Here is a 13,525-nt window from a genome sequence, read left to right as displayed (position 1 = left end):
TATTCCAGTACCACTGCTCTCTTTCTGTATATTTGCTAGTACCTGCATAGTCTATTTGCATGTATTATGTATATTTGCTAGTACCTACATGGTCTATTTGCACGCATACTGTATCGTGTACTCTACTGTAATTATTCGTACTTGTATATATTGTATATTCCACTGCGTGTTCTCTTTTTTTATACTGTTCTGCCAATTATGTAACCTGTTAATCAAGCTCTGCATTATCTGTAATTGTTGCTCCTTGATACACCTGGGTCTGGTGCGTATTATAAATGAATAAACTAAACTAAACTATTTCTCTCCAGAAGGGACACATACTATATCCTATACATATGCTCACTTACTGTTCATTTCTTATTTAACTTTTATGTGTGAGATTAACATTCAATTGGATGGCCGTGTGTACATAACACCCGTGTTCTGAACCCTTTCCTTCTCTGATTCAGTTCACAGGTTGGTGACCTATGCGTTTTACCACGAAGACTGGAATTCCTTGTTGTGCAGCTACCTGATAATTTGGTACTTTGGAGGTGGTTTTGAACAGAGCGTTGGCACTGTAAAGCATTGCTTTCTTACCCTGGTGTTCACAGTCTCCTCATCACTGCTGTACCTTGCACTTCATGCTGGCGCTACGACCTTCGGGCTTGAAAAGAAGGAACATGTGCAGGGATTTACCACTGTAGTCTTTGCCATGATCAGTGCCTTCACCATCAGCTCCAGGCTCAGACGAGTCTTGTTCATGGGGTTCTTGATACCCACCAAAGTGCTTCCACTGGTTTTTCTGGCCGTGTCGCTCTTCCTTCCTCACGCTTCCTTCCTCAGCAACTTGTGTGGAATTCTGGTTGGCATTGCCTGTATCCTTGGTGTGTAAGCATACAGAATGTTTTCCTTGGTGTGTCTTGTGTTCCAAAGTAGCCCTTTTGAGCAAATCTGTGATTGCTTGGTTTATGCATTACAATTTTCATTCTGCATAATGATAATGATAATGTGTTATTTATATAGCGCCTTAATCCAAAGCGCTTTACAGAGCACATATTTACATACAATATCACCCAATCGAAATTGGTACTCATTTATCAACCTCGGAAGGATGAAAGGCTGAGTTGGCCTTGCCTGGATTTGAACCTGCAACCTGCAGATCACGCTCAGATCGCAACAGCGAGTGCTCAACCTGCTGAGCTATTTTACCAGCTGGTGTACAAGACCACTGCTTCGAGTACAGTGTAGTAGGTCTATGCCCTGCCAAGCAGGATGTGTGAGTTTAAATGCACTGTTGTACATGCTGCATGCAGCAATCTCTACAGAGCTTGCTAGAGGCAGGCCATAACTGTTGTACAAAGTCTGCATGTTCTGGCTTAGCTTAACCTTTTGCATGTGTAGGTTAGTACGAAGAAAATTATACTTCAAACGTTAACAATCTAGTTAATGAGTGACATAGACGTATGTCTTATGTCTTTTATTTGCTTGCACTATACGGATAACTGGAACTCTTTTGGATAATTCTATGGGAGAACACAATGGGTTTAATTCCACAAATGCACTCCAGAAAATTGGAATGTATATATGTACCAAACCCTCCACTCCAAAAAGTGTAGCCTTGGGGCCTTCCACTCCAACAAAGCATATAAGAGTAAGGACTGCAAGAGCATTGTTTTGTTGTTGCCTTTGTCGGATGTGGGTAAAATATATGATGTCTGAGCATGGTTTTCAGATACTCTACTTGAGTGCTTGCGCTTATGTGAAGTGGATAAATGGGGAGGGGGGTCACACTCCGCTATAGGGCGATTGCCCTTATGCTGCACACTGTCTGAACAGCCTCTAGATGCTGGACTGTTAGCAGTTTGACAGGAATAGGGAGAGTAGTTCTGGAACATGGTGCTTTCCAAGCAAGTGTTTTCCAGTGAATGCCTCACCATTAGAGCACACTGACTGGTAGCAATGCAGGGATTGGATGTTGAGTAGGAGCTGCGTTCTGCTTATATTGATGATACTTATTTTTCGCTGTGGCGCAGAGCAAGCCGCCAGCCTGCAATACCTCACCTATGTAGTCCCTCTGGCCAGGAGAGGATGCTCAGGCCAAACGTGCCTTTCCCATGGATGGTGAAACTGAGTCCCCCCTTGCTTGGAATCGTCCCAATTAGCAAATTGCTAACATCCTATGACTTTGCCAGTGTGTATGCTCTCCCGGCCCTGTGACTGCAACACTGGGAAGGACCTCATTGGTCTGCTTTTGTGCCACTCACCAGACCCCTGTTGCTCTGTGATGATGCCGCTTACCAGGCAATCTACAATTGTCATTTCGTTAGCCCCTTTACACCATGTCATATCATGCTGTGCCTGGGCGCTAACTCAAAAGCCACAAACTGTACTCTGTTGACCTGGGCCTCCCCTCTAAACTCCTACTGACTGCAACATTCAAACTCCATCGCCACTCTGCCTCATGTGGGGGTAACAATACAATGTGGCCAGACACATACTTTGCAATGTGGCTTGCTATGTCTGTGTTAAGATGGTCTGGAAAACCCCAGTTTAAGCAGAAATGAGAGGACGGGAAATCCCACGCTCAATAACCAAAATAGTGACGATGAAAGGTAAAACCTGCTTTATTAACAATCCAACATAAAGCAGGGACAGCATACAAGCATCGAAATTGTTACTCTCAAAGCTTCTCATACAAAACAACCGATTATAAGTCTGACTTTCACCATTACTGACCTCATACTACAATCTTGGTTACAAAAACCTATGGGCTGAATGGATTGGTTAGGGTATAAACTACATATGTATTTCAGTAGAGGTTAACCGTCTAATTGAATAACACTCATCTACAGGTTCCTCCTGGGGCCATCTCTAAATTGATAATAGTAAATACATGTAATCTCTGCAATATTGGTTAATGCAACATGCACTGGGTGTCCTAGCATTGGGGGTTTTGATTAGTTGGCATCCTACTGACCAACCTTGGGTAATTGGCAGGTTGTCCACACATGAGCCAGTCAGCAGCAGGGGAGAGGGGCCCAGGAACTTTTTTCCTTTCAATTAAAAAATATACTATCCCTTATTCCTAGGCCTTGAGCAAGAGCAACTTCTTTCTAGTTAACCTTGTGAGGTGCCTAATTTCTGAGAATGTGGAGTTTTGAGGCAGGTGTCCTATTTGCATTGGCTAATGAATAGACTGCGTTCTTGAATTATGGGTCACGTGTAAGAGGACGGTTTTGAATTATTTCACCCTGCATTTTTGGGAAATTCAGTTTATATGAGTGTGAGTGTTTATAGCTTTCTCAACCACTAGGGACTTGCTTGGTCCATTCCCTATGAAGGTTCTTAACTTACAATATTCTGCACCTGGCCTTCAAAGGCGGTTTGTTCTTTTAATGAATCGAAGAATATATCGCATGTGCCTTGGGAATTATCTTGTGTTCTCTCCAAGTCATCCGGACCTACCCTCATTTCTCAGTAACCTTGGCTGGGTCTGGGCATCTACTGCCTGCACAAATATATTTTTCAGTATATTCAGCATTTTGGATTCATGAAGCCTAGAGGCCTTTCGTTTTCTTCAATGTATGCTGCAGTTTCCATTTTGGAAAAGGTGGCTGCTCAGTAGTGTTGCGTATGTTAGTGAGCTACATACTTGCCGTTCATGTTGCAGTCAGCTTATACATTGTTTATGTTGGTATTCTTCATGTCTATATGGATGCAACCAATATTCCTTGTGGATGAAGGCATATGTGACCTAGAGTTTGTTCTTGATGGTGTGTGCATATTTGCTTCGTGTCTATTGCATGCACATGTCAGTTTGCAGTGAGTTTGCTTATTCACGCCATCTTTAGTTACATTATGTCAATTTCCTGCTGTACCTGCCTGGGATAAAGCCGGTATGGTCACCTTAGTGAGTAACATTTCTCACTTATGCGATATTGGGTTGGGAGATAGACAGTAGCTATGAATGACGTATTCATCTGCCTGTATACATCAGTTTCTACTTCAACCACAGCAGTACTATGTTGGTAGGTGCCTGCAATGGATAACATAGCACAGAGGTCTGCAACCTGTTGGTCTCCAATTGTTATGGGGCGTGACTCCCATGAACCCTTGGCATTGACTATGGTGGCTGTGGATGATGGGTGTGGTACTCCAAATGTTTTGCAGCGCCATACTGCTGATTTTGCGCTTCTGCATGCAGTGTTATGTAAATGCCCTTTGTAAATAATGTATATGTGCCCAATGCCAACCATTCTGCAATGTTCTACTTGCTGCTGTCTGTGCATTAAATTGGCACCCCATTTACCTTTTCGATTCGCCATCTCCTGCGTCTATTAACAACTCGCTCTGATCTCACTTTCACACATTATTGTCCTACTTTTGAGAGGCTGGAAGTGCTTACAGGATCCCTAGCCCCTCATCTGACCCCACCAGACGGGAACATTCGCTGATGCACATACATCACCTCCTCAATCCCGGACTGACAGGTGGTCTCTTAGGTTTCTAAACCTTTATCTGTACCATCCCCTCACCCATTAGCCCTGGCAGTACAGGCATTTGGTGATTACATAAGAAGATGTCACTCCAAGATCATATAAAGCTGTGCTAGCCAAATCCCAAATAACCTAGCTAAGGAAATCCATGCCTTGCTGTTACAATGCCAGGAGTTAACCTCCCCCGTCGTCCCCCTTACGCCATTGCATGCACCCAAAGACTGTGTATGGCACTCAAGCATAGGCTCTCTTTGCCATTGAAGGGCCCTTGACTGCCATGCAACTGTACCCTATTTGAGATTATTCAGCTCTGCTATCTCCTGCTGCCCCCCCCCTGGATTGCACAATTTAACAGACCCACAGTACCTTGAAATTGCACCATTGAGCAACCCTCCCGCCCCCCATCGCTTGGCGATTGTGGCAGTCAGCATGATTTTGTCACCCACAATGGTGCTGTGCTCTGGCACTTTCAAGCGTCCTCTGTGCGCTAGATGGAATTACCAGTAAATATCTTGGACCAAATAACCGGACAGACCCAAGGAAGATGGTAAAATACTGCTTTAATCTCAATGAAAGAAAGCAGGGAGATGTACAGCTATCAAAATAGATGCATGCATGTTCACACCTTTTATTTCTACAGTTTGTATACTTTTTCTTATGCCATTTATGACATCACCCTGTGTGACATTTTACAAAACATACTAGCGGGAGGGATTGGAATGGGGGAACATGTCTACTTGTAGAATCAAGTGTTATCTCATTGGCTTCCTCTTAGGACGCGCTCTGAGCTACTTCTACATACGTGATTATAGCAGAGAATACAGCAGCGGTTTGGTAACTGCAACATTGTAGAAAAAGTGGGTGGTATGCTATATGATTGGTTGGCAACCCCATCCAACCTTGGACTTTCAACTTGTTTAGCAGCACATGAGTGAAATGAAACCTAGGTGCTCGAGATGCATCTATTCACGCCTTGTTTTCCCAATTAGTTCATCATATTTCGTCGACCTGATCCTTAGCCAAGGACCTCTGTTTGTAGTTGACCTCATAGTTTGCTCACTATCCTGGAACATTCGAGGGAGTATGAGCAGACAACTATCTCCATCTGTGTTTTTAATGAATAGCCGTTGTTTTTGTTTGTTTCATCCTCTTAATTGGGGCTATTTGATTTTATTAAACAGGATGCCATTACCCTTTCTGGCCTTTAGAGACTTGCTCGCTCCACCTCACATAGGCTTTTGCCCTTGTGATTGTTCAACACTTGGCTCTCTCAAATGTCCTTGTCTCTCCTAATCTTAGCAGAAGTATGTCTTATGCACATGGTCCGTTCATTTGACTCCCTTTGTGACTTACACCCATCTCTCGAAATAGCCTCCTTGATCTCAGACCAACATTCTCCCCTTATTCTGCACACAAAAACAGCTTCATCAGTTCAATTTGCAATCCTAGGCCCGTTTTTTTTGAGGTAACAAGGTTGATTCTCAACACAATACGTCCATTTTCTTCCAATCACCACCCTAAACATTACAGCTTCTACGTTGTAGTGTATTAACAGTTATTGGTCAGCACGTTATTTCATCTTCTTATAGTCACACTTACTTTGTCTTTGGGTACATGTTTCTCTTAGTGCTTCAGTTACAATGTCCGTTTTAAGTATTTTATTATAGTTTCATCATAGGTCATACATCTTCTGTCATCAGACCTTATGAGTTAATTAATTTTACTCATAACCACATTCTGGCATCTTGGTAGAGGGCACCCTTCCCGGTAGTATCTTTCTTTTGTTTCTATGTGAGGGTATAATCTGAATGGCTGCCTCAGTGCATATAGCATCTTTCATACACGACGCAGTATAGGAATGTTGCAGGGATTTGTGCATGGGTTCCCAATTGTAGCTCTTCGTCTGCTACTCCAATAGGACGGTGGTGAGGGGGTGGGGACCAGAGGAGTGGCACCCACCTGTTCCTGTTCCTCTACAGTGTCATCAAGCAGACGATGCTGCCTTGAAGTGGTCCCACTGAGGAGCAGCCATCCTACCAACAAGCCAGTAAAATAGCTTGGTGATTATGTGCTTGCCTTATATGTCTCTGCTCAGCCCCCAGGTCCTCTAACTTGGTGCCCATTCAGAGGGTGGAAATTCTAAGGACGAGTGTTTACCCTGTTTGATCCTGATTGTGCCGGGGTGCACCATAATGCCCCATGCTTCTCTATCATCCTGCTCCTGTTGTCTGCTCATTGTCTCAATCTTTTTGACTCAATAATATTGATGATCCATCATGAGCACCGTTCCTATCCTCCCCTCTTCTGTTTTATTTCCCTGCTTCAAAAGCTTCCCAATCTCATGATACCAGCCAATTCCTCTGTCCCTCACTCGCAAACAATCGTTACATCAACATCGTTGTCTTTCAAATCTCATGTACCCTGCCATCCTATTTTTTTCCTCCCCCTGTCATATCTAGTGGCATAGTTAAAATATGCTCATCTGCAACAAGACCCATTCTATTCTTGACCTGAATCTTCAAGTTCTTTGTCTTACGGAAACTGGTCTCTCTACTTCGAATTCTGCCACTCCTACATTTCTACCTCCTGTACTGTTTTTTTTCCCCACACTCCCTGTCTTCCCTCTCGTGGAGGTGGTACAGGCATCCTCTACCACTCCACTTGGTCTCATTTCCCGCCCCCCATTTCTAACCTACGGCTCTTCTTTTATCTTAAAAATCACGTTGATGCTTGTTTTAAACCTTAATCTTTGGCTTTTCTTACATTCTGTTGTGCCTCTGGGCCACTGTCCAGCTTCTATGATGACTTGGTTTCTTTACTTTCCTTCCTTCCTTCAATTTATCTTCTTGGAGATTTCAATCTCCATTTATCATCAACTCATGCTCCTTAGCCCTTCTGTCCCCACTGCACTCCTATTCTCTATCTTCCCTTTCCTGTCCCCCTTCCCACATCTCAGGCTCTTCTCTTGATCTTATTTTCCGTTTCCTCTAATTATCTGGTTTCTTCCCTCAGTCTATTCATCTGACCATTCTGTTTTTTTCTTTTTCTTCCCAACTTCCTCACTCTAAAAACCCTTCTCCCCCACTTCATTTTCTCTCTGCGCCCCCTACCAATTTTCCCCACGTTCTATCTATTCCACTGTTCCTTCTATTGACTTTTTCTTTACCTTTTCCCCTGGCCCTGCGGTTTCCACTCTAAACAATAGCCTGTCTTCTTCTTTGGATTCCCTTTCCCCTTCATCTACCTTCTTACCATCTAATAAAGCCTCCCAACCATGGCTTTTCCCTGCACTCCATTCACTTCGTTCTACTCTTTGGAAAGCAGAGCACCGTTGGAAAAAAATCTCACTCTCCCGAAGATCTTCTCCATCTGTTCTCCACTCCTCTTATGGCTCATCTGTTCTGGCTGCTAAAAACGTTTTAATTTCTCTTCTCTCACAACCTATGTCGCTCACCTCCATTGTCTCCTTCCATTTATCAATAAACATTCCACCATCTCCTGATCCCTTGTTCTCTTCTATGCTTTCTGCCTCTGACTTTGCAGGCTACTTTACATCTAAAGTCTCCACTCTACGCTCCTCCTTTTCCCATATCATCCTTCCCCCCCGCCTCCCGATCATCATTCTGTTGTTTGTCCTTTTTCTTCCTTCTTTATGGTAACTGATTCCAAAACCTTTGTCTTTCTCTCTTGTACCCACGCTGCGGCCTCCCCCTTTCACCTCATGCCAGCTTCCCTCCTTCCTCAAGTCGATCCTTTTAATACTACCCTGTTAGAGAGAATTCTCAGAAATGTGTTAATTCCCTTCTACCTTCGACACCCCCAGCTCTTTTTGCTGGACTTTAGGACTTTTTATCTCCCATGTAATTGTAATGTGACTTATTCTCTGTTTCTTTTGACTTTGGAGTCTAATAAACTCCATAGACATCATCTTTACATTGTGTCACACAGCACCTTCAGGGCAGTGGCACAGGGAAGTCTCTTAGATTTCCCAAAGATTTGAATACCTTCTCTTGGTGAAACTGTTTCCAAGAGCAGTAAGGTGAAATTGCCTTTACTTACATTTTGTAACTTTCTAGACCCAGCACACACTATCTTACCGTAGAGTGCTGGAGGGGTTACTCAGTATCCTATTTGTCTAGTTTCTCATGTAAACATTTTTTGTTACCCTTCCTACAATTAATGGCTGGTGGCAGTGGTTTACTTTTTACTACCATTGTGTGTTTTTACCACGTGGCTTAGCAGCCACTGATTTCGTCAAAATGGCCCAGTCTTCTTTTCTCAGCATTTCTTGCCTAGAAGGTCCTTCTTGAAATTTACTCTGCACACCAAACCAAGTTTGGTCTCTTTGTTAGTTTGGTCTTTGTCGGGATTCACGAGTGAAGCCTGCCTCTGGCTCCAGTATGTCTGGCAATGGCAGGAAGTGAGGGAGTTGCCCGAAACTCCCTCTGCGTAATCACCTTCATTACAGGAATGCACCCAAAGGTGATGGCCGGCTGGCTGTCTGGCAAGGACAGCCACCCTACCGTGTGATTGACAGCTAGGCTGGAATGAATGGGAGAAAACTGCATAAAAGGCGAGGCTTTTTGGTTTGAAAGGCAGAGTTGATCACTGGACGAAGGAATACGAAGAAGAACTTGGAAGAGATGTCTGCTTAAACTCCTGGACCGTTGGTTTGCCCAGTGAAGCCCTGCTGCTGTGCTGAAGCTCCGAATTCGCCTTGACTAGAGAAACCCTGCAAGGATGACTTCTCCCTTTTAGAGTTGGTGGACCAATCCACTCCAAAGTAAGCCCGTCTGGACATCCTCTCGAAGCTGGTTGTATTGCCACTGCAGTTGCTGCTGGAACCGAAGAACCAGGGAGAGGAACACCAGATTGTGTGCCTTGCTTTTAAGTTGGACCCAAGCGCTAGGAAGATCCTCTGCGCTTCCCTGATGCAGGACTGACCAAGCCTGAGCCATCTCAACAGAGTGCTGGACCCCAGAGGTAAGGAAAGTCTGAAGTGGTATGCGAGAACCGCAGTGTTGCGATTTGCTGTCAGATGCAAGGAGCTGAAACACCGAAGGACTGCGGAATTGAAGTTTGCCCATTAATGCCGCTGACCGTTTCATTAAAGAGCAGGAGTCCCCAGACGTCCCCCCTCTTGTCCCCACGACTGAGTCTCGGGAACAACCGGATCTGCAGAGCTGTACAGGAACAGAAGCCAGCTGGAACCATTTATTCTAACCAAAAAGAACTTACCTCTTGTTGTATAGCCTTACTTGCTCTCAGTTGAGACCGTCTTGGTTACCTTGCAGAGTTGCTAAATCTTTGCCCCTCACACGCCTCTCAGCTTGTGGCCCTTCAAGTGTTTTATTTTCTACAGACATTTCTACAAACATTGTGCAAGAATTTTTACCTACCTGCAAAAGAAGCTCTTCAGCTCCCCTTGACATTGTACAATTAACATTGGCAGTCCTGGCTCCCTGAGAGACTCCTCTTTACCTCTGACTTTGTGCTTTGGCCTTTCTCCAAGGAAAGGGTTAATTTAATCTGCATTTGAAGGTTTCTAAAAGTACTTAGCTGTTTATGACTTATTTGTTAACATTTGTTTTATTCCTCTATTCTATCTTTTTCACCAAACTCAGTATTGTTCTAAATGTACCAGTGATAAATCCATGTCCACAGTGTCCTAGCTATTTAAGTCACGTGAGGGTGTAGGAAGTGTGTGTGCCATCCCCAATGGGTATCGTCTGGTTTAGAGAAAGAGAGTGTGTTTTGAAGTATATTTAAGTGTTACATGTTTTGCTCCCTTTCTGAAGAAGGCTTATATAACTGACTGTGAAATAAATAAAAAATTGTTTTATCAAGAAACCCTGAGTATGTGTTTATTTGGACAACTGTATTGTGAAACTGTGTTACAACATTATTGCTCACATTGACCCCTCTTGAGATGAGCCTGGCTACTCGACCACACTACCAACCTGTGTAGTTCAGACTTATACCAAAGGTTGGGTCCCTATTGCCAGGAGGCCAAAGTTATTGTAGTGCACCTAAAGGGTACTGCATACAATCTTGCCAAACATACCCCATCTCACTGCGATTTCCTTCCCTCCTTACTTCTACATTTCCCTTATTTTAAACATGCTACCATCATTGCCCTACCAAAGAAACCCTCCCTGGATTCTTCAACACCCCTCCAATTGTTGCCCCATCTCTTCTTCCTTTCCTCTCTAAACAGTTGGAATGATTAGTCTACTCCCAAATCTCTTCATCTCAAGCAGTATGCTCTTCCACCTTCTGTTCAATCTGGCTTCTGCACATTCTGCCGAGATTGCTCTTCTTCAGGTGTCCAACTCTCTTCTATCTGCCCAACATAATAAACTTTGTTGTATTCTCATTCTTCTAGATCTTTCTGAGGCTTTTCACAGTTGCTCACCCCACGCCTCTCTGCTCTCTCTCCTCTTGGTTTTTCTGGTTCTGTTCTGCAATGGTGTCATTTTTTGGAATGATTAACTCGGCTCCTGATAAGTTAATACTTCTCCCCAAGCCCTTTACTTTATGGAGTCCCTCAGGGTTCGGTCTGTACTGAATCCCCTATTAGCCTCTATTTACACTATTCCTCGTGCATCCCTTATCCAGTCTTTTAATCTGTCTGGTGCAGATGACTCACAGATCTTTCTTTTTTTCTTCTTGCTATGGCTCCCTCCACGCCATATAGTCCTGCCTAGAGGCAATTTAATCCTGGATGTCCTCCCGCTATCTCTTCCTTAACCCTTTTAAAACCGAGATCATCTGTTTTCTCCTATTTCCCTTCAAACCTCTGTTTTCTCTATTTTGTACCCCCATGCATATCACACTGTCCCCCTCTGCCCACATTTTTGGGTATTATCTTTGACTCTGTACTCACAATTTCTTATGATATTTCCTCTACTGCTCGTATCTGTCATTTCCATCTTTTTAATTTACTTAAGTAAAGTCCACCCTTTTCTCTGCTTTCACGCAATAAAGGTAATTATGTTAGTAGGCCTTCCTTCTTCACATCTTGCCCCTCTTCAACTCTGACATTTGTCTCCCTTTTCTTCTACCCCCTGCTCTCCTTTTAGGCATTCTCTTCTGTCTCCCTTCTTCCTTATGACTCTCGTCTTCATCTCCGCTTTCTTTGCATCGTCTTCAAATGCTATAATGGTCTTGCTCCTCCTTATCCTTCCTCCCTTCTCTCCCTATAGCCCTTAATGCTCTTGTCGCTCTTAGCATCTTCACCTCCTTTCCTTCTCCTAAACCTCCTGTGCTGCCTTCTCGTTTCTGTTTTTCCCTTCTTGACCCCAAATTATGGAATTCTCTCCCTTCTGACATCTCTCCTTCCCCCCCTTGCTTGATATCTTCGGGTCCCGCCTTAAGGCTCACCTCTTGATCTCACTTTCCTCTGCCTATTTCTGTACATACGAACATTTAATTTGTACAGTACTTTTACTATTTCTGTAAAGCGCTTTGACGAAAGCGCTCGAGAAATGCAAATAAAATAAAAAATACAGGTGCACATGTTTGAGTCCATGGCAAGGGCAACTTTCCCCCTCTTTCTATCAGGATTGGTAAATGAAATGCTATTGAATTGGGCAACGCTAGCACCTTTTTGTTACAGTAGTTGGAACCGGGAGAAATAAGTCATGGATTGCCTATGAAAATGCAGTATTCATATAATTTCTTATTGGCGTCTCTGACGTCCCTTCTTACGAGAGCCAGACTTTGCTTATCCCGCTGTAATACCTTGTTTCGGTTGGATTCTGAAGTCCTACCTGACACAGTGTGAAATGCAGCCCTGGAATCAGAATTGCATCTGGCATCTACTGTACATAAAATATTGCAAGTTCTGTGACCTCATTAAGGAAGTCTTCCTTGCGTCTCCTATTTAATCACAGAACTTCTAATTTGTGGTAGATGGTACTTCATTTCATAGATTGTGTTGAGCCCCTGAATGCTCCCCTAGCACTCTAGGATCATATTAAGCTCTAGGGCTCTGCTGCCGCAGAATACCTATGTTACACAGCACCATGTTACCCGATTTAGGCTGCCATTGCCAAGTCTCACCACCCTAAAAAGAGCTCTAAGAACAGTTTCGGCCACGAAAATGGTTTCTTGGGAGTCACGGGCTTGCACTATTAATTTATTATTATTGCAAAGATAAGCTTGCCTGTCTGATGAATCTGACAATGTGAAAGCCTTTTATTTTGGTTCTTAAAACATCAACGCTTTTCAGGAGAACGAAGTGAGTGTGCAGCCTTTGTGGCCAAACCTTTAAATACCATTGTAAGACCTCAGTTTGAGTTGTGTGATTTCCAAAAAGACCTAAAAGTTCTAGCTGTCCAAACCGAGAACTACTGGAGTAAAAGTTCACATGAGTGGGCTCATCACAAATGGCGGGCAATGGCATCCATGCGGCACTGCAGAAGAGTTGAAGCCTGCCGTGCCAGCAAACCTTGATTCAGTGATGTCTGCTTTTGGCAAGTTTCAAACCCTAACGCCACAACAAACTTTCCCGTCTCCCAGATATCCACTGCAGCCCAAATATGATTTTCTTTTTTCTGTCTATTGCGATTCGCTTCAAGTTCTCATGACCCAATGCTGGTGGCACTCCCATGCTGCGTTCTCTGCAGCACACCTTACACAGTAAAGTCCAGCCACACCCAGTATCGTCTGGGTCACCCTTTTTAACCCTACGGATTGAGGACCCCGGGGCCTATGCTCTACACTGCGGACCCTTTGCGTGCACTTGTACATTTTTGTGGTTCTGCATTATCCACTTTTCCGCGCCTCTCTCCTCCGCTCTTGACTAAAGCGTTCACATGTAACATACAATATAACGCATTGTGTTGTCTCTTTCCCTCTGCTTCACAGACCGCTCTTTTCTACACTGTCAGCAGTTTAAAATAAGACTCGATGGAGTAGCATAAAAACATGATGATTTCCCCTTAGGTTGATTTCTTTTGATTTTTTTTTTTTAGCTTAGTTTAGTTTCTATTCCTAAAGCACAGCTTGCTCCCAAAGGGCACCTTTGCGCTACAAACAGGTGA

At 43.7% G+C, this 13,525-nt stretch overlaps 1 protein-coding gene across 1 annotated transcript in view; it reads left to right on the top strand.

The window, feature by feature from the left end:
• RHBDD2 (rhomboid domain containing 2) overlaps positions 1-13,525 on the top strand; it is a 153,709-nt gene that overhangs the window by 62,309 nt on the left and 77,875 nt on the right. The window contains exon 2 of the mRNA XM_069614930.1: positions 450-857. Within this exon, the coding sequence (XP_069471031.1) occupies positions 450-857 (408 nt within the window). The remainder of the gene's footprint in view (positions 1-449; positions 858-13,525) is intronic.

The sequence above is a fragment of the Ambystoma mexicanum genome, chromosome 9 (genome assembly GCF_040938575.1).
Source record: "Ambystoma mexicanum isolate Mex_15411 chromosome 9, UKY_AmexF1_1, whole genome shotgun sequence".
Classification (NCBI taxonomy): Eukaryota; Metazoa; Chordata; class Amphibia; order Caudata; family Ambystomatidae; genus Ambystoma; species Ambystoma mexicanum.
The sequence above is the reverse complement of the archived record's forward strand: the minus strand, read 5'-3'. Positions and strand labels throughout refer to the sequence as shown.